General features: G+C 31.0%; 1 protein-coding gene across 12 annotated transcripts in view; it reads left to right on the top strand.

The window, feature by feature from the left end:
- LOC145241322 (epsin-2-like) overlaps positions 1–19042 on the top strand; it is a 138132-nt gene extending 119090 nt beyond the window's left edge. For 6 of the 12 annotated variants that reach the window (XM_080104152.1, XM_080104146.1, XM_080104143.1 and 3 more), the window contains 2 exons: positions 3886–3972; positions 17250–19042. In XM_080104152.1, coding sequence (XP_079960278.1) covers positions 3886–3972; positions 17250–17458 — 296 coding nt within the window. In that variant the 3' untranslated portion in view covers positions 17459–19042. The remainder of the gene's footprint in view (positions 1–3885; positions 3973–17249) is intronic. The other 6 variants (XM_080104148.1, XM_080104147.1, XM_080104144.1 and 3 more) reach the window with 3 other exon arrangements.
- Positions 19043–23109: the final 4067 nt, after the last annotated feature.

The following is a 23109-nucleotide window of genomic DNA, read 5'->3' as shown; positions in this document are numbered from 1 at the left end:
CTATTTTTTTTTTCTTTCCTATTTTTTTTTCTTTCCTATTTTTTTTTCTTTCCTATTTTTTTTTCTTTCCTATTTTTTCTTTCCTATTTTTTTTTCCTATTTTTTTTTCCTATTTTTTTTTCCTATTTTTTTTTTCCTATTTTTTTTTTCCTATTTTTTTTTCCTATTTTTTTTTTCCTATTTTTTTTTTCCTATTTTTTTTTTCCTATTTTTTTTTCCTATTTTTTTTTTTTCCTATTTTTTTTTTCCTATTTTTTTTTTCCTATTTTTTTTTTCCTATTTTTTTTTTCCTATTTTTTTTTTTCCTATTTTTTTTTTTCCTATTTTTTTTTTTCCTATTTTTTTTTTTCCTATTTTTTTTTTTCCTATTTTTTTTTTTCCTATTTTTTTTTTTCCTATTTTTTTTTTTCCTATTTTTTTTTTCCTATTTTTTTTTTTCCTATTTTTTTTTCCCTATTTTTTTTTTCCTATTTTTTTTCCTATTGTTTTTTCCTATTTTCTGTTTGTCCTTTTTCCTTTTCTTTTTTTCTATCTGTTCCTTTTTTGGCCTTTTGTTTTGCCATATGTTTTGTTACCTTTTCCTTACTGTTTTTTCTCCAAACTTTTTTATCATGTTTTGCTTTGGTTTTCTTTTTGCACAATTTTCTTTTTCATTTTTCTTTGTGTTTTAAAATTTTGAATCCTATCTAATTTTATTTGTCTTGAAAAGGACAAATATAACAATGTAATTTTTTAATTCATAAAAAAAAAAAAAGAAAAAACTTAGATTTTCTTCTTGCTAAATTTAAGGATGTTTTCAGAAAGGATTATTTCTGCAGTGAAATTTCATTTTTTTTTTTTTTTTTTTTTTTTTCAAATATTTCCTCATCTTTTCTGAGTTTGACTCCAACAATGGTCATTGCCATCATGGAGACGGCTGGTTTGCATCTGCACCAGTTTGGTCAACTCCTTCCTGTTTTGTATGAGATTTCATTTGCTTTATGGGAACTTCTAGAATATTTTTGATATTTATATAAGGGACATTGGCAAATATTTTTCTTACAGCTTTTTCTCCTTTACATATATTCTTTAGATATACATATATCCTTTAGATATACATATATCCTTTAGATATGCATATCTTCTTTACATATGCATATGTCCTCTTCACACATAATCGAGGCATTGTTTGTAAATGAAACTTGTCAATGGCAGTTTTCTTATAGTAAAACCATCAGTTTTAACAGAAAATAATCATCTTCAATTGTTTACCAAATTATTTTTGTATCTATTAAATCTATAATAAATATTCAGGTGTATTTTTCATTTGCAGTAATGTTTTTTCCATATTTAAGATAATACCCATAGCAAAGTTGGTTACACGTGATATCATAGATACCAGCATTGGATTTTTTTTGTTTTGTTTTGTTTTTTTTGCATTCCTTTGAAGTTTCTTTTTGATGAAACGGTACCATGTCAATCTTTGTAAAATGTTGACTTTATAAGGATCATAAGATAAAACGACTTTATAAAAAAAAAGTTCTTATAAATGAATTAGACTTTTATCTCTCTATTCTTTTTCTATGCATCTCATGTTAAAATACCTTTCTAATGCAATTGAGCTTGAGGGAAATTGTATACTGCTATTGCTTTCTTTGAGCAGTACAATCTCTCATGTCACCCAAGCGTAACCATTGATAATTTTTTTTTTTTCCTATTACTTAATTCTCCAAAACAAAGAGCGTTTTCTCTCTCATTCATTCACCTCAGAGACGAACATTGATGAAGAATTTGTATGCATATCATAGGGTTCAACCTTGGTCTATCATCATGGAGTCCTGAGAATCGGCTTCATCTAAAATTATATCAACTTTTACCAAGATTTGTTGCTTGCACTTATTGCTGATTCATAAAGTCAACATTTCTTTAACATTTGAGGCTAAAAATTGTCTAAATAAAAAATCATTTTGTAATTGTACAATAATTCTGAGTTTCAACAGCATTTTATAAAAATGTGTGTACGCTGATATTTCTTCCATATTTAAATCTGATGTTTCTATGTAAATTTATTAACGTCCGACATACTCGTGTGGAACATAACATGTTCTTAAAACTCCTTTAAAAAGTAAAGTGTTCATTTATTTAATAAAACATTAATAATTGATGGAACCATGCTTGAGAATAAGACATTTGAAGGAGTTAAAATATGATTTTGACTATTTGTGTTTCTTACGTGTTGCAATCGTATGCATTTGATTTTTTTTATATTTGCGAACAATTAAATCTCAAATTCATAAGTTCATAATACATAAGAAACGTTAATAATCAATGCTAATCTTTTAAATGTGTGAAAAACATCACTGAAATTACCAATACACCTGAAGAAGGCTGAAGAGCACATTGGTTGAAATTTAAAAAAAATAGCAATGTTTATACAACCAATAGTCCAAAGAAAAACAATTCTTCAATCCAAAAATTTTGTCCAAAAATTTCATTTTTTATTTCCTAATTTTAGGGAGTGTAATTACTGTAATTATTGAAATCTGCTGTGCCGAGTTCTTACTGAATCTATTTTTGTCGTTCATACACTAATACACTTAAGAAAGATATAAACTTGGGTAAAATGTTAAATTTTATTCCTTGAACTGTTTACACGGTTTTTGGCATTAAATAATCCCAAAATGGACAAATGAAAATAATCGCAGAAAGAAAATAATAAGTAACAATGGCTTATCATAAAATGATTTGAAATTTAATTTTGAAATGCATAAAAGAACCGCTAATTTTATATTTCTTTTAAACATGCTTCTTCGTTCCATTTAATTATTTTTACCCCCTTTCCCCCAAATTCTGGAATGATGCATACAAAAGCTCTTAAACATGTAATTTAAAACGAACATTATCGAATTCTTAAAAATTTTACTTTGTCTAAGATATACCAATTATAAATTCTTATAAGTTTGTGTCAAGACCAAATTTACTTTGTATTTTTAAATGTATGAGTGTCATTTAATAAATATGGTGAATTTTGCAATAAAATTATTTATTTCAAGCAAGAAAAACAATTATGATTTTTCAATATAATAACCGTTTTTTAGAATGTGTTCGTTTTCTTTAAACTTTCGTATTCCTTCAACATAGACATCTTTGAATTGAGTTTTAGCCATTTCCTAAGAGTGCCTTTCAGATTTTTTTGAAACAATGATACCTAAAGTCAAGATTGTGTACTATTTCCACAGACATCCCCCCCCCCCCGGAAATGTCCTAGTGTAACTCTACTAATTAAAATGAACACATGTACTAAACCCATCATTTCAGGTGTGTTTGTAATTGTGGACCTACCTGGCCTGCCTTCACCTTGAATGCTATTCTGATTTTTAAACATTAGCCCGTTTGTAAACATTGTTTTGGCTAAAACAAGCTTCTCCATACATCTTTTGCCATCAAATTTTTGATAAATGCAAATTGTAGAATTTACAGAACTTTATTCAAACATGAAGCACTTTGACACTATTTTGAATGCCCCCCCCCCCCAACTTATTTCTGAAAGATTAAAATAATTTGAACTATAAACTAATTCCAAACCATACACAGTCTAGTTGTGCAGGAAAAAAATATATTTTGCTATTTTTTTCCCCAAAAACTTATTTATTGAATGACCCTCCTACTTAAGCCTTAAAAACTTAAAGTATTCAATACATTTATGAATAGGTTTGTATTTCTATAAAAGTCATAAGGTTTGTGTTTTCATTTAAAACTGAATGCAATTTTTGCATTGGAATCTAAGGGACTGCTAAACTGGTCATCTCTCTTACTCCTCCTCCCCTATCTTTTCATTTGACAATGCCATTTTGTCATCTGCTGCTCCTCACGTTTGATCACTTGCTTCTCCTGTATCTGTCCTAGACATGAACACTGCCTGTGATCCTAATCAACTTAAAAATGACAACAAATACAGTCATCTACCCAGAACTTCACCATGTATATTTGAAGGTAAGAACACAGGCCACACGGACTTCTATTAATGGGACATTAAGGAGAATCTCTTTTCACTCGCTTCAAATGGTTTGGTTTCCCAGACAAAAGTATATTTTATTATTCTAGGTGTGTTAATTAGTTAGGATTGAGAAAATCATATTTAACTTTTTGCTTTGTTATCCTCAACCATTTTTTAAGTTAATTTGGTGTTATTAACTGATATAATTCATTTTTATTTGTAACTGTTATGTTTTAATATTAATTAACATTAATAATTTTAATAAGATTAACTCATTAAACTGAACACATATATTATTGTCTACAACCACATTTTGAAGCACTTGAAGAAATTAATTTTTGTCTCAAATATGTTTGCATATTAATCTGAATATTTATCTTTTAATAAATTGTTTGTTTTATGGTATTTTAGTATGTCTAAAGAATGAATTTAAATTTGTTTTGGAATTTGAGATGAGGATTGATACTTTGGACTTTGTTGGATTACTATTCTCATCTGATTTTTTTTTTTTTTTTTTTTTCACACTATTTCGGCTGATGTTACCTCCAACCTTATTGAGTCAAAGTCAGGGAATCTGTAGAGAATCACAACTTTCCTTAGGTGCATCTTCTAGCTGAATTTGGAAACCTGGACAAAATTTTGGACTGAACCATATTTAATCTCCATCAGCCGTAACTGGGCAGAAGTGTTAATCTGTGTTATTCTTCGTAATAATTGAAAAATAAACATTTCAAAAGACTGCTGCTTAAAACTGGTTGTTAATCATACAGAGGGTCCGAATTTAAAAAGATGCACTTGAAGAAAACCGGGTGTTATATTGGTTAGAATATTGTGACTAAAACAACCAAGATGAGAATAGTAGTCCAAAAAAAAAAATCCAATTTAAATTATTTTATTTGAAAAATAAAATCTTCAAAGAAATACGACTCCCACTCAAATAGGGTCAATTAGTGAAGTAATAGTTGCATTTAATAACCTGATTTATTGAATTTCTACCAATAAATCTCAACAGGATTCCTACAGGTATTGGTGCCTGCTAAACTTAGCAACACAGTTAAGTAAGACTTGGTGCTTCACATGGAAAAAAATCTATATATTGGAATTGATAAAATGCAAACATTTTGAAGATTATTTTTATACTAAGATGAATGTATTTTTGTTTTTTCCTTTCATTTTTTTGTCAAAAATTCGATTTTTGTTACAAAACTAGGAATCTCTTTTCCAAACACTTTTCAGCAAAATTTTGCTTGCATTCACTTTGAATATTCTGGCTTTTAAACAATTTAACCCATTTATAAACCTTTTTTCGGCTAAAACAGAAAAATTAGAAAAATAAATTTTTATATTAAAATTTAACTTCATCAGACTGGTAATACCGCAGAGTCTTTTTTAGTTTTAGTTTTTTTCTCTCATTTGTTTCACCCCCCACCTCCCACAACCGCCATTTTGTCTTTTCTCTTGATTTCCTATAAGAAACTTTTGGGAAAATAATTTAATGAATGGAATATGCACCACTTAAGAGAAAATGTTTTTAAATAAAATTAATCAGATGCCTTTAAATCAGCAGAGTTACTATCTTTAAGAGTATATCTGAGAAAATAGACCTGATCTTGTCTGCACATCCTTCGGCTAACATCCACATCTGTGGTGACTTCAACGTCCATAACGTGGAATGGCTGACCCACTCAAATAAGACAGACGATGAGGGGGAGGTTTTGTCATGATTTTGCCATTGTTTATGACCTCACTCAGATTGTTCGCAAACCCACCCGTGTGCCCGATACTACCAGTCAATATGCAAGCCTCCTAGACCTTTTTCTCTCAACTTCCCCTGAGCTATACTCATGTTCCGTTCATTCTCGTCTAGGATCCCTCGACCACTCCGTCGTATCAGTTAAGATAAAAATGAAATGTAATAAGTCCCCAGACCGTACTGTATACAGATACTCTATGACTGACTGGGATAGCTTCCGTACATTCATATCTGATCTACCTCTGCATTCCATGTTTAAAAAGGAGTTGTCCTCTATAGTATCAGACCTGACCGAATGGTTAATTGTAGGCACAGACTGATTCATACCATCTAAAAAATTCCAACAAAAACCTAACAGCCAGCCATGGTTCTCCCCAGAATGTGCTGCTGCTATCGCACACAGAAACCACTTTTTCCATAATACCAACGTAATGGATGCACTGAGACTAAAGCTGCTTTCAGGAACGCCAGCAACCACTGTAAAAGAGTAATAAGAAATGCAAGAGAGCTATATGCCCAGTCTATTAAATCCAAAGTAGCTGATCAGCGGCTTGGTTCCCACCAGTTTTGGCAAATAACAAATAGGATCCTGAACAGAAGTGTGCGTTCTATCCCAACCATTATCAATGGACCAGAGGTCGTCTCGTCAGCATCAGACAAGGCCAAACTATTTGCCAAGAACTTTGCAGCTAATTCTACCCTATACAACGAAGGCCATCAACTCCCCATATTTCCTCCTATAACACAGAACACGCTAGGTAACATACAAATATCTGTGCATGAGGTCGCCAAGCTAATCAAGAACCTTGATTCCAGTAAAGCAACTGGCCCTGACGGCATCCCAATTATAGTGTTAAAAAAGCTTCCACCAGAATTTGCTCCCATACTTATGGAACTGTTTAAGCGTTGCCTTAAGAAGTGCTTTCAGACTCCTTGGAAAACCTCATCAGTATGCCCTGTATTTAAGAATTCGGGTGAAAAGTCATCTCCCTCTCAGTACAGACCAATAAGTCTCCTGTGTGTTATGAGTAAGTTGCTGGAATCCATATTAAATAGAGAAATAGTCAACCAACTCAGCAGAAATAACCTCCTTAGTGACGCACAATATGGTTTCCATTCTGCAAGATCTACAACAGATGTGCTAAGGGTTATATCTCACAGGATTAGTGAATCTCTTGACAAAGGCTTCATTTCTAGGGCAATTGCTCTTGACATATAAAAGGCCTTCGACAAGGTATGGCATAAGTGCTTACTTCACAAGATTTCCAGCTACGGTATAACTGGAAATGTTTTCTCAATCATTAAATCATTTCTCTCTGATAGGCTCATAAGAGTAGTGGTCGATGGACAAAAATCGGAGGCCTGCAGTAATAATGCTGGAGTCCCTCAAGGGTCAATCCTGGGCTCAACTCTCTTCCTGATCTACATCAATGATCTCCCTAAGCACATACTTAAATCATTCGTTGACATCTATGCTGATGACATGACCATCTATGGCAACACATCAAAGGCTGTAAATGACAAAGTTCTCTCTGATTCTCTCTCCTCTGATCTCTAGCGCGTGGTTCAGTGGGGAAGATGTGGCTGGTTACCTTTAATGCATCTAAAACCAAACTCCTATCTTTACATCATCAATGCTCTGATCCCCATCTGGCATCAATTGTGATGGATGGCTCTCGTCTAGGAGAAGCCCCATGTTTTGACAATCTTCTGGGTTTGTCCTTTACTCCTGATCTGAAATGGAACACGTACATAAAGTCTGTTGCCAAGATCGCTGGAAAGATAGTGGGATCCTTCTACCGCTCCAGAAGATATCTCACTACTGATGCAATTCTCTATCTATATGAAAACCAGGTACGTCCAAGGATGTAATACTGCTGCCATATCTGGGCAGGAGCTGCTAAAAACAGCCTATCCTGCCTTGACAGAGTACAAAATAGACTTTGTGGCTTAGTGGTGGATGCCCTTTTCACTTCCCTGCAACTTCTCTCCCACAGAAGAGACGTTGCAAGCCTGTCTTTGTTTTATCGTTATTTCCATGGCAGCTGCTCGTCTGAACTCCAATCTCTGGTCCCCCCTAGCCAATCTTTCACGAAAAACACCCGTCTAGTTCAATCCACTGTCAAAATTTTCCTCACTCTTTATCTGTGCCTAAATCAAAACGTAGATTCCATGAACAAAGCTTCTTTCTTAGAACTGCACGCCTGTGGAACTGTTCAGTCTGCCTGCTTCCCACCTGACTACAATCTGGATGTTTTAAGTCCAACGTAAACAAATTCCTAATGAACCACCCCCTTAAGTAAACACTTCATTAAATCTCCACAATAATGTACTGTACTTGCAATAACCCTAGCCCTTATCCCTGAGTGGCTTCCGGACCTTGATAAGTGGTGACCACCATGTAAAAAAAAAAAAAAAAAAATCTTTCTAGTTTTTATTTAAAAATTTTTTTATAGATTCTTAAAAAATATTTTAGGGTTTTGAAAGCTAAATTTGATTATCACAATATTGCTTGGTCATTAAATTATTAATTGAAACAAAATTTATTGGAAGAGGGGGCTTGATAATATTTGATTGATTTCAATTGACTAAAGATTAAAGTTTTTTGACAAACCATGACATTTACAATATCAGTAAACAGACTTCTAGAGACTGAGTGAAGATTTACATGACAAGTACATGGAAGAGGAAATTGGCTACATGCTGTCAGTCTGGAATGCATTTAAGAAACCAAAATGCATTAAAGTAGATTTAGTTTCATAAATTATTTTAAAAAATTTGGACAAAGTAGGGAATAAGGATCACGGTCAACTTCAATTCGAAGAAATAAATAAAAGGACAGATTTCGGTTGAAACTGGTTTGACTTTGACCTTTGCATACATTCACGGATTTTTGCGACTGAGTGTGCGTTTTCTATCTATTTACAAAACTTAATAAATCTATTTAAATTAAACTTTGGATAGATTTTTTTTTTTTAATTAAAAAAAAATAAAAACTGGTTATATTATTTACTTGTTACAAAGATTGATTTTTTTTTTTTATGTAGAGTGTGTTTATATATTTACAAAACTTTTAAATAAAATTATTTAAACCAAAATTAAGGGAAGGCATTTCAACCGGTGTTCTATTTTGGGGGGAATAAGCTCCCCAAAATAAGGCAGTCTGGATTCATACTTCAAAATATTAAAGAAATTGAAAAAAAAAAAGAAAAAAACTTTTTTTTAAAGAAATTTGATTAATTTATTACTCAAAATTTAGTCACAAAGTTTATAAGTTCTCTTGTCGTGAAAATAGCTGAGTTACAAATACTTTGATATTAATTTGATCTGTCTGATGTGCTACGTCTTATGCAGCCTGTTTCTCAGAACTAAACATTGTGTTGATAAGTTAAAAATATGAAATAATAACTTGACTACTTATGATAATGAAATGAATTTCAGTTGATTATAAGTTTTGAAACTAAAAATCACCTTTTCTTTTTTATATATATGCTGACTATTATTGTATTTTGAGGTTGAGGATAGTAATGTGCTTTTGCTATGAAGTTTACCAGATGCAATTGTTTATCCAGGATAATTGACAGGCTAACTTAGGGTTAGCTAAAACCCATATTAAAAGTAGACAGTTAGCTTGAACAATATAGAATTATTTTTATAATATGTATTTTAATATCCACATGTTTCATCTTAATCCTCAGTGTTAAGGTATATAACCTTTTCACTGGTCACATGATTTGAACCCTAGGCTATGTATATCTCTGCCTGCCCACCTCGGTGAACTGTAAAATCCCAATAGTTTTGATTGGAGATTTCTCACTAAATTTGTATTACAGAATTAGATGTGATCTAAAAACTTAGCCTTCGTCATACGTGGTGACATTATTAGCACAGATTTATTTGAATTCATCTTTGGAATGGCAGTTATGTGATCAGTGACAGATCTCCTAAAAAGGTTTGAAGCATTCCAAAATGCAAATCTAATTACCCACCCCCCACTCCCACCCCATTAATTATACTTACGTGATTGATGAAATGTTATCAAAGAAACCTTCTGCTTGTATTTTGAAATTGGCACAAAGCTTTATGAAAATGTTCTGTTAATTTTTCTAAACTTCAATCTTGTCTTATATTGATTGGTAAGTAATAAAATACTTTTTTTTTTTCTTTTTTTTTTTTTTCACACATTTGCATATCCCATATACAAAATATATTTTTCATTGCTTTCACACACAAATGTTGGCTTTCTTAATTTTTTTTTTTTTTTCTGCATATGCTTTCAATTTCAGTGAATTTCTTCATTTGCGGTATATGTATTTGCAATATTTCTTTGCTTTTTATCATGGTTTAACTTTGTTCAAATATCATAATTCTGTGAACTGAAATTTATATACAGGGTTTGTACATATTGGGGAAAAGTGAAAAAAAAAAAGATTTCCTTAGAGAATTCTCTTGTTTTTATGGAAAATCAGAAAATGAGGTTTTTTGGGGTTTTTTAATAATTCGTGGTAATTTGTCACCATTCTAAGATAAAAATGTAACTACAAAAATATATATATATATATATATATATATATATGTATGTATATATATAACTGACAGCATAATTCTCAGCATAATTCTATGAATCATATGTTGAAATTAATGAGAAATTGTATGCAACGAAAAATATTTTGCACTTTTTAAAATTTAATTTTTATCCTTTTTCAATTAGTATTATGCTTGTGTGAACGCTTATTTTATCAAACAAAGTAGTTTAGTGTCTAGAACAGCTTTTGTTAATGTTTTATAATTTGTGATTAGGAGGGAATTACATCAAATAGTCAAGGAATTCTGAAATTCTGTATATGCAAAAACACTCTCCATATATTTGGAATGTATTCTAACAATTATCTTTTAATATAAAATGAGGTATTCAACATTTTGTAAAATTGTTTTTTTTGTTCATTTATAAATGATTAAAAATTACTATTTTATTGCCATGGTTTGAAAAGGTAACAAAAAAAAAGATATTTCTAAATTTTATATATATTTAGGAATAATTTGGGTTTTGTTTTTTATATGGCATTTTTTTTTGTTGTTGTTGCCAGATCACTCTTTAAATATAAAATAACATTTTTGATTTGTACAATATTTTATCTTACTAATCTCATTAACATTAGAATTCTAATATTAACATAATTTTCAAATTTTACAAATTGATAATTTAGAAGCAAATTCATCAAAAATATAAACATTTTATGACTTGGAGGAAAAATAGACTTTGTCTATTTAAGAATTGATTTTTTTTTTATATCTGAGAAAAATGTTATTTCCAGGCTTGAAATTATTCTCTTTTTTTTTTTTTAAATATTTACTTTTTTTTTTTTTATCCCAATTAAAAAATTAAAAAAAAATGGGTTCTCTTTTAGTTGCAAATGAGAGAGAATATCAATCAAGTACATCTTGTGATTAAGTCATCTCGTATGAATCCAAAGATTCTATTACTGACTTTGGTTTCTTCAGTATTTTTCTAGTCAGAATTCTTTCTAGAAAGACAACAGGTACTTATGGAAGAAGCCATAAAAAGATTGCCAACATCCTAAGTGATTTTTATGGAACAAACTGGATTTGAACTTGGAACACCCAGGCCATCAGTCTGTGTTGTTAATCAGTTGAACGCTGTTACTTCCCTATGATTAGACATGAAGAAAACAAGTAGAATTGCTATTCATAAAGAAATCTCATATCATTAAAAAACCTTTTGCTTGATAAGTTCTAATTCAATGAAATAGATTTTTAAATACAAATTCATAAAATAGAAATGATCATCACATGAATAAAAGGTTTATTGCTGAAGTGTTAAGTCAATAACATTTAAGTGAATCTGTTTCATAAGTTTATATTATTTATATGTCAGGAACTATTAATGATATGAAAAACACAATTTAATCAAATTCTAAAAACTCATATTTGCAAGTTTCCGTATAAAATAAATGAAAACAAGTTCCAAAACATTTTCAATAAACCGTTTGCAAATGGACAATGTTCGCATTCTTCATGCTTCTGTGGTACCAGTTTACAAGAATTCTGGCGAAAGAACAAACCATTAAATTATTGCCGCATTAGCCTCCTCTCACTTTTTGCTAAAATATGAGTCCATAATTAACCAAGCTCTAGTCCATTACCTTACAGCTGCTAAACTTCTGACTGACCAACACTATGGATTTAGGCAAGCTCGTTCTACAGCAGATATCCTAACTGTAATCTCTGGACAAAGCAGGGAGGGTAGAGCGGTAGCCCTAGATATATCTAAGGCTTTTGACAAGGTTTGGCACAGTGGTCTTCTCAGGAAAATAAGATCGTACAGTATTACTGGACAAATACTTAGCATAATTAAATCCTTTTTAAATAAGAGAAGAATCCAAGTAGTCCTCAATGGTCATACATCTAAACAATATGATATAAATGTCGGTGTACCTCGGGTCTATCCTTGGATCTTTATTATTCCTAATATTCATAAATGATCTCCCTGATAAAATTGTCTGTGAGAAGGGTATATTTGTTGATGACACCACTCTCTATAACAAGCACGAGGGGAAAACAAATGAAGACATCTAAGAAAATGGCAGAAACACTAGAGGAAGACCTCCAATCTGTAGTGGAATGGGGACAAAAAAATGGATGGTTACATTCAATACTGCCAAGACTAAGCTTGTTTCCTTCAATAACTACAAGAAACCTTCTCAACCACCAATAGCTATGGCTAAAGATACATTACCTGAGAGTACTTCTTTCAAACTCCTCGGCCTAACGTTCACAGGGAACATGAGTTGGAACAGATACATTGAGAGGATTGTCAAGGCTGCTGCGAAGAAGGTGAGCTCTCTCTACCATGCTAGAAAACTACTCACGCCTGAAAGTATCCTGTATCTCTATAAGGCCACCATTTGCCCGTGTATGGAGTACTGTTGTCACATTTGGGCTGGTACATCTGCTACTAGTCTCTCACTTCTGGACAGGGTTCAGAAGAGTCGCCAACCTGATAGGTCATGAACTGTCATATAAGCTTCAGCCTCTGTCTCATCGCCGAAATTTTGCATCCTTCTGCCTGTTCTATAAGTGCTTTAATGGTGAACTTTAAGCACTTATACCCCCTCAATGTAAATATCCTCGATAAACCCGACAAGCAGCTAAATCTCACCCTTACTCAGAGATCCCTAGGTGTCAGAAAGCCTTTTAATCCAATAGTTTCTTTCCCAGAACTGCTAGACTTTGGAACTCCCTTCCGGGATTCTGCTTTCGCAACTGTACTGACATGCAGAAGTTCAAGTGTAATGTTAAGACATCTTGCTGCTCATCTCCCTTCATAATATTCCCTGCTAACTCTTATGATATAAATTATGCGCAACTTATGACCCCCACTAGTAGACCCCCCCCCCTACTTCAAAGTGGCATTGTGCCTTGTTTGGGGTGAAGATTGAATAGGTTCTTTATACTGTGTTAGAAAGTTGCTTAGGCCTCAAAGTATCCTGTACCTCTACAAGGCCACCATTTGCCCATGTATGGAGTATTGTTGTCACATTTGGGCTGGTGCATCTACTGTTGGTCTCTCACTCCTGGACAAATTTCAAGAGTTGGCAACCTCATACGTCCTGAACCGTCATCTAAGCTTCAACCTCTGTCCCATCGATGAAATGTTGTATCCCTCTGCCTGTTTAACAAGTATTTTAATGGTGGATACTCAGACAAACTACAAACCCTCGTACCCCCTTGACATAATTTCCTCTGACAAGCAGCAAAGTTCCACCCCTACACAGTAGAGATCCCTAGATGCAAGAAAGCCTTCTACTCTAATAGTTTCTTACCTAGAATTGCTAGATTTTGGAATTTCCTTCTGGGTTCCTGCTTCCCCAACTGTACTGACATGCAGAAGTTCAAGTGTAATGTGGAGACCTCTTGCTGCTTAACTTCCTACATAGTATCCCTGCTACTTATGACTCTGATAGTAGCCCCCTACATCAAAGTGGCACTGTGCCTTGTTTGGGGTGAAAAATAAAACTCAAAAAGAAAAATACACATTATATAATAGGCCTATCCAAAGAATAATTCATTTCATCTGTTATGTAAAGTAGATTTTCAGGTTTACTTGAAAAAAGCAAAATGTTTTTTTACTGTCTGTAAAATAAAACCCATAAATTTGGAAGGGGAATCTTTACTGTTCTATTTCCTTCCCCCTACCCCCACTTTATTTTGCTCTCTCTCATGGAATGGGGAAAATAATGGTTTATCCCTGGGACACACTATTTATTTTTCCAAATGACAAAACAAATGCTAAGCAGCATCTCCAACTAATAGATTGAGAATCCACTGCCTTCTAATAACAAGTATGCAACATTATTTTAAATAAATTTAATGTTTCTTATCTAATAACAAATTTATAATACAAACTTGAAGTTACATCTCTTGTATCTGCAGATGGAAGTTTATATGTAATATCAAGCAAAAGTAATTCGAATCAGCTCTATTAACATTACTTAACATCATTATAGGAAAAGATATTCTAAAAAAATAAAAGTAACATTAAAATTTAATGGCCCTAGAGATGAACTTATTGGAGTTAAGAAAAATAACTTTTCCATGCATAAATATTTCTCTCTTGCTTTTCTTCTCGCCTAAAACAATGCCTATTGCTACTTAATCATGCTGCTATGCTATCGCTAATACTAAATTTATAAAGGTGGAAAGAGAATGTTAAAAGAACGCATAATAGAGCTTTCTGTGTCTCCTTGACAAGTTCAAGTATACCAACGAAAATTATGAGAAAAGAATTGTTATTGATTATAGCAATACAATGATGCCTATTCGATGCCTAACATTGCAAAAAATTATGGAAAACATAGCCAAGTACTATATCTTCACTGCACTGGATTTTCAGTCTGCTTATCACCAGATTCCAATCAGTGATGATGATTGTAAATGCACTTCTTTTAAGGTATGTGCAAAATTATGCCAATTTACCCATTTGGCGTTACTAACAGGACAAATGCCTTCCAAAAGAACATTAACAACATTGTTGATAAATAAAAATTGTCAGATATATATTTGTAAGTTGTGGTAAAACTCCAAATAAACATGACTATAATCTTCAATGATTCTATGATGGAGTGAAAAGGAACAATATCATTCTAAATGAGAATAAAATTAGTTCAATTCAATTACTTGGATATACTATTCATAACAACCTGATTACACCCAACTATGATGACTTAAACTATTGAACGAAATGTCACCTAAAAACATCTTAAATATCAAAAACGAATAGTGGAAATCCTTTTCCTCTTTATTACAGCAAATTCGTTAAAAATTTCTCTGATAAAATATTACTATTAAACAAGTTTCTTCTCCCACCTTCAGTATTACATTCTTTTGAGATGCTGAGAAACAATTAAAAAAAAATGTTTTTATAACCATTGATCCCAACAAGTAATTTAAAGTAGAAATAGACGATAGGAAGTACTACATAGTAACTACTCTCAATCAACAAGGCCAACCTGTCACATTCTTCTCAAGGATCCTTTCCTATTAGATCAAACACCATGCAGTCGAAAAAGAAGTTGCCGCTATAGTTGAAGTTCTCTGGAAGTGGTGCCACTTCCTACTTGGCAGACATTTTAAAATCATAAGAGATCAAAAAAGAATTAGCTTTGTTTGATAATTCATCAAAAACTATAAAGTCTGCCGTTGTTGGGTTGAACTTTCCCAGTTTAAATTTAGCATTGTTTATCGACCTGGGTAAAACATGGAAGAACCAAGATATCAGCTCTTTTCTTTTCAATACAGCATATTTACACCAAATAAATGAAATTCCTATTTCAGTCATGCAAATTATTTTGTGAAATGAGTTTCGACATTCCTCCTAAACTTTTTATTTACTAAAACCCTGTTTTTAAAAGAAATGTTACGTGTGCAGAGAAGGTTCCGTGCTATTTTTTAATAGTATTTTTAAATTAAAATTTTTATGGTATCTTTTGTTTATTAAATTAAGTGATAGTACAGATGAGTTACAAAACATTTTCCCCTCCCCATCTTAAGAATGGGTGTCTAAATAATGTTAGGTCAGCACTGTACCATTGTATCCTCTCTGCATAAGTACTGAAATAATAAAAACAAGTTCTAACAACTTATACACATGAAACAACAAAATAGAAACTTTTGAAAAAATAATCTCCATTTTTATGAACTTGGGCTATTTTTTTTTTTTTATAGTTAACACATACTTGTCTGTAAAGACGACTACTTTATTTTTCTGGCATAACTTTCATTTACATATACTTTTCACGTGTGTCTGAGATTTGTTTTTTGGGGGTGGGGGTATCCACTAAACATAGTATAAATTAAAAAAAAAAATTGATAATAGAACTTATATGATGAAATGTTCTTAATATACCAGGAGCGCATAGAAAACATTTTGGCTTTGTAATTATTTTTTTTTGTTTCACTTTTGTTCACATCAAACAAGGTATAGACCTTGTTTGATGTGAACAAAATTCTTAGTGTTAAAAATTAATACACCATACTTTAAAAAATTCAATTTATCTATAAAGGTGAAGATTTTAAAGAAAAAAAAAAGCACATATTTTATTTTCTTAAATCTCAAATTTAATTTAATAATAAATAAACTTTTAAAAGTATATCTCTTACTTTACTGTATTTTTCTCTGCAATAAATTCTCTTTCAATTGCACGTGTTCATATGGAAAATATTCCTTATTTTTAGGGAAAAAATAGTCACTTTTAGACGCGTTTCATAATTTCCTTCTGCAATTTGATACAACAGAAGGACTTTCAGTCATTATTCCATGACATCAACAGATTACATGATTTTAGTAGAAGGACCATCTATAACGTTAGTCGTGATATGACTCTCCTGTAACTCCAGCTACAATTTTAGAAATCAACCTGCACTATGCACGTGTATGCCTACTCACTGGTGTACGAACTGTTAACATGCAAGACATTTCCCCATAATCTTCAAATGAAGAAAATATTTGGAATAAAGACCAATCAATAAGGGCACTTAAGAATTGCATATTATCAGTGTAGAGAAATGGAATACCTTGCCAGAAAAAGAAAAAAAATGGATCTTTCTTAAAAAGATAATACCACAGATTTAGAACCTCAGGAACTCATACGAAGATCATTTAGAATTTAAAAAAAAAAAAAAAAAGTAATTATATAGAGTTTGTAACTTCATACCAATATCCCCTAATTCTGTCCTGTCATAATTCTCCGGAGGAGAAAAATGGTATGGTTTTACCTTCCCACATTAGTTTTAACTTTCTAAAATTTTGAGTAAAAGATTATGTAAACTATATGTAATTCCCTCATGCATTTTTAGCAATTAAAACTTTAAATAAAGAATGCAAAGTTTGTCTCATTTTTTTTCTTTTGTGATAATCACATTAAAAGTCTTTCATCAATATTTCAGAATGAATTTCATTCTTTTGTATGTTTTTCTATCTTTTCTTTATTTTTTTTCTAGCAGGTACAAATCCGTTTACAGGCAGTGGTACAAATCCGTTTGACCAATCAGCGGCCAGAGTCCCCTTACGACAAATGCAGCAGACGCAGCCAGCAGGATTTGTTCAAATGAACAACTCTGAAATGCTACCAAGACCTCTCATTCCATTGAACACTTCATTAACACCTCCTATGCAACAGCCGGGACAACCCAGTAACCCATTCCTCTAATTTCTAACTGAAACACGCTCTCTCTCTCTCTCTCTCTCTCAAGCAATTACACACATACATGCGCATTTCTTGGATCTTTACTAGAATAGTGGTTCCTCCAATAAATACTTTGGTTTAAGAGCATAAATGAATTCTACTATTTTGGCCTGTAAACTTTAATTATAGTCTGATATTACTCTCTATCTGCTCATTTAAAAGCTTCAAAAGTATCTTTTGACATCTTAACGGCTTCAATATCACATTCAAATTTTTCTATAGTCATAGTATATATAATGGTGGACATATTTGTTTTCATCATTATATAAAAAAAAAATGGTGATGCAACAAATTTGTTTGTCCTTATGGAAAATTCAAGTGATTTTGTCGTCCTTAAATGGATAAAAAGTTAATTCTTGGATGGGATTTACATTTCTTAGCCAAAGTCAATTATACTTTATTTCTACAACTAAACCAAATGTAAGCCATATTTCTTGAAGGGCTATTATTCTAGAAAAGAATCTTTTTTATTTTTATTTTTTTATAAATATTCAAGCAGTATATCTACATTTGATGGATTCTGTTAATTACAAGGTGGTGTTGGTGAGTGGTGCTATTATCACAGATAGACACACTTAAAAATACCTATGAAAACTGTGTTTTTGCTATTTAAAGAAAAACTTTCAAAGAAACTTGATTAACAATCTGCTTCTATAGTCCAGAGATAAGAAAATGACATAAACAAATAGGAGGAAACTAATGTTGTATAATTATTATTGGTCTGTTTGCAATTGAGTTGAAAAGGTAAAGAGAACAGTAGGATATGAAAATTATTTCGTTATATGAAATTATTGAGTGTTTTTTTTTCTTTTGTTTGTTTTTTTTTTTCGTTTTCAACCCATATACATGATTAATCACATGTAAAACATTTTTAAAAGGTATAGAATTAAAATGAAAAAAATTAACAAAATTTGAATATAAAATCTCGTGTGTATACATACATACACAAGCATATATAAATAATGTATGACTGCATATACACACACACCTTTATGATGACGATATACCTACTACACATAATCTGATTAAATGAATGTTAAAATAATGAAATGCTGGCTTTTTGGTATAAAAAGTTGCCTACGGTTTTGAGTTCACATGCCACGGACTAACCCTCTCGTCTCTTCCTTTCCAATTTAAGGAAGAAAGAATCTTTTTCTTTTGTAAATATTTTATCTATTGTCTGATATACAATGGACATAACACTGGACATGAGCCTTACCAAAATTTATTTACTTATCTATTTGAAGAGCTGTTTCATCTTCTCCTTCTCCTCCTTCTTCCCATAATTTTTTTCAATTCATTGAATGTGTTGATATAAACAGATTAAAAAAAAAAAAAAAAAGCTTAAACCGTCTGTATTTTCTTGACAATTGCTCTTTCATTGTATGCTGAATAGCCTTAGACACCCAAAAGAGACTGAACCGAAAAACAAAGTGTTGTTCATTTTTCAACAACATACAAACATCTGCACGCGATGAACTTTCACAAATGAAATGGAGAAATTATTCAATGCGCTGACGACAAATTTATAAACGCATTTAAATTTTCTTTTCTCTTCTTTTTTGTCTGTTTTTACTTTTTTTTTTTTTTATTCTGGTCTGGCTAAGTCAGATATCTAATTATCTGAAAAAAAAAAATTCATTACTCTTTATTAAAGGGAAGGAGTTAATTCACCATTTGTACTTTAATTGTACATTTGATCCCTCTTTGTTGATTTGTGTTGCTGCGACTTTCTTGCTCTAAAACTGTATGTGTACCTATTTACTCTTGCAACAGTTTGAAGGAACAAACCAAGTTAAATGTTCAGCAATGTTTCATCTTTATTTCAAGATTTCTTCAGAATGATTAACTTGAAGAAAATAAAATACCAGTACAATATTTGTAAATATGCTTGTGAAAAGGATGTCTTTGTTCTATTTCAGAATGAAAAGTTGTGGGCATTTTAAAATGTGTTTAGCATTGTGGACTTAGAAATTTTTTTTTTTTAACATATTTTTTAGCCGTTTAGATATTTAAAAAGATATGCAATTTGTTCTTTTTGGAATAAATCTAGCCGTTATAATTCAAATGTGAATTTGTAGGTGAAATGATTTGAGTGTGTGTTTATTCTGTTATTTATTTATATTATTACAAGTGATATTTTTTATTGTGTGAGTTAATCTGCATCTAAATTTAAAATCAGTTCTTTTAATGAGTTTACTTATGCATATTTGGTATCAGGCCATTTTGAAATAGTTTTTCAGGCTAAATTCAAGTTTTGTGATTTTTTTTTTTAGATGGAAGCACAGAATAGTTATAACACCCTCCCTTCCTCATGTTAAGAATGGCTTTCACAATGTTGTTACTTCAGCATGGTACTAAAAATGCACAAGTATCTTGTTTGTTTTTATTTTTTGATTAATTATATTAATTATTTTTTGATTAATTATATTTTTTGATTAATTATATTTTTTGATTAATTATATTAATTATTTTTTGATTAATTATATTATTTTTTGATTAATTATATTAATTATTTTTTGATTAATTATATTAATTATTTTTTGTGATGTAAATAAGTTAACCTGCATCTAAAGCAATCTAACATGTAAATTATAATGGCTATATTCATTTCAAAGAGAACAACATTGTCATTCCTTTCAAATCTATAACAGCGATATGACGTTATCAAAAAAATCTCATTCACTCTTTCACAATGCTATATACACTTTGAATTGCTAATGACCTTTTTCGTTCTTGAATAGAACAAAGACATCTTTTTCACATTTTATTTTCTTCATCTCGAGGAAATATTGAAATAAAGACGACATGTTGAACATATAATTTGGTTTGTTTTCATCTCCATGTATATATACATACACACATGAACACAAAAAAAAAAAGAAATTAAAAGATGGAATATAGTTTTTTGTGTCCCCCCCCCCCCAACATTTTATTCATACCAAACAGCATTAGGATTTTATCAATGATGGATATCATTTTACTAATTTTTTTATTATGTATAATAGTGTTGGGATAATTAATCAGATCAAGAATTAATTTTCCACGATTCATATTAATAATAAAATGGTAAATATTTATTTATTTTTACTAATTCATCCACAAGTGTATTTTTACAGTTGCGAAAATATATGCACGTATTACATTTTTGTTAGCTTTTTTTTTTTTTTTTTTTTTTTTTTTTTTTTTTCCTTTTAGGGAGGTTTTTCTATGTAGAAATTTTTAAATCATGGAAATTGGTATTTGTATCGGAATCAGCAATTTAGAACTATAATTGTATTGGAAGTGGCAGAAAGTGTTGGAATAATCCCATCATTAATATATATAAATGATAAAAAGTCTGTATTCTAAAAGTTGTTCATCTTACCGTTTATTTCTTTCCATATGTTAAAATGTTCAATTCTTGACAGTGCCTGTTTCGTAGTGCAGAAACAATCATATAATTATGTCAATTTTTTTTATATTTTCCATCCCGACTTATCAGAAAGAATAGGAACTCATAACTTAAGGTAAAGAAAAAAAAGAATTTAGGCATAATCACTTAAATACAATGCAACTGCTCTTTGGATTTTTTTTTGGAGATTTATGATATTTATGCTGTCTCGATTTTTTTTTTTTTTTTTTTTTTTTTTTTTTTTTTTCCAGAAAATTTTTTTTAAAATTAATGAATAAAATAATTATAATATGTAAAGGGAGATAATAGAGTATACTTTTAATACTGAATTGCATCCCTTACATTGACATGAAAACTAGCGCAATAAAAATTAAAGTTTTGCATATTAATGAAAATAAAATAAAATATTACTTCTAACTAAATTGTATCAGTTAATAGATGTCTGTTTAAACATAAGTATACTTAATATAAATAATTATTTATTCATTGTGATAATTAGGTTAAGGCTGACAAAATTTTTGCTTATACAAAATAAATTGAAATGTAAACAAATTCTATGAAGTAAAAATTATGTATCAAAACCTAAATACACCTATTATAGATTTAACTATTTCAAAATAATAAATTAAAAATGTTTCATATAGGATATTTCCAATGGTGATTAAAACAACAGACTATAAACACAATACGTTAATAAGGCATGAAAAGTTCTTCCAGAAAAATCAAAGATGACCTAAATATAAAAACAATGCAAATACGCTTCGGATTAAAGTAATCCTGCTCAAATTCTTTTCTTGTTAAAGTTAATGAGTTCTTATTCTTCTGATGAATTAGGGCAGAAAATATTTAAAAAATTGACATAATTATGATTGTTTCTGCGCTATGAAACTTTTCAAAAATTGAACTTTTTACATGCTGAATATAGACTTTTTATCATTTATTTGTATATGCTCTGTGGTTATATTTAACGTACACCAAACTTTCACAAATAAAGGGATTGGTATAAATAAAGGGTGAAATATAATTGAATAAGCATATTTTTCCTATAAACATATATACAAGGGGTGAGTTCGTTCCGCTATGGACTTGAAAAAGGTTGGGTCAATGTTTATGAAATTTTACATAAAGTTACTTTATGTGCGTGGCAATGTTCTTAGATAGGTTTTGTATTGGAGTATCTTCGATAAGTATCGATAATTGAAAAAAATCCGATGAAAGAAGAAACTGACGATTTTGACCAAAGTTGATCTTACACAGCTTAACATCACAAGTTTTTTTTTTTTATCGCACAAGTAGAAAGTCTCAACATATAAAATCAACAGTAGGTTCTTTGATATCACAAAGGCACGTTCGAAATTAATGTTTCTGTTTAAAGCACAATTGCACCATGATAGTTAAGTTTGAGATTCAAATCATTATCACTGCACAACTGGTAAAGCTGGGCATATCAAATTTACAGTAGGTTCTTTGATATGACAGGGCCACGTTAGAAATGAATGTTTCTGTTTAAAGCATAATTGAAGTATGATACTTGACTTTTGCATCTTAAACTTTAATTCAAGCCAATATATATATAAAATAATTTTATAAAATCAACAGTAGGTGCTCTACAGTGCAATATAGACTACAATGCATTGTTAACTAAGTTACTGTGAGAGGCATGTGAGCTTCCTCCTGGTGCATCGTGATGGGTCCCCAAATAGAGCAGGCAATCGATCGATTTCATTGTAAAATGAGCAATTTCACTGATTTCAATGACAATAAAAATATGGGAGTGTGAAACATTTATTGATCATCATTCAATGTTGGGTCACCATGCTAGTGTGTGTGTATGTATGTATGTATGTATGTATGTATATATATATATATATATCACCAGCTGCCAGTCATCCAAAGAATTCCCACATCAAGACATGGAAGAAAACAGTTGATGACAACCAGATCTTGGCGAGTGACATAAACGAGATGGTATGATAGTATGTGGTCTCCAACACTGTGTGCCGTGGATTTTCCATTCATTTTCCATTGGACATGTCATCATTTCTAACTCTGGCGGCTGTTAAGGGGAGTGCACAGATCACAAGTATAAAAATTAAAACAAGAAAACAGACTTTGATGCTTCGTACGTATATCAGTTGGACTCTGGGTGTGTGCTACCACCGACCCTCTAAACTATGGCTCACATCTACATCTGTTGAGGCTGGGATTTTCACTCGCTTGA

This window comes from Euprymna scolopes, chromosome 20 (assembly GCF_053919585.1).
Source record: "Euprymna scolopes isolate OS-2025 chromosome 20, ASM5391958v1, whole genome shotgun sequence".
Taxonomy (NCBI): domain Eukaryota; kingdom Metazoa; phylum Mollusca; class Cephalopoda; order Sepiida; family Sepiolidae; genus Euprymna; species Euprymna scolopes.
Note: the sequence above shows the minus strand (reverse complement) of the source record. Positions and strands in the feature narration are given on the sequence as shown.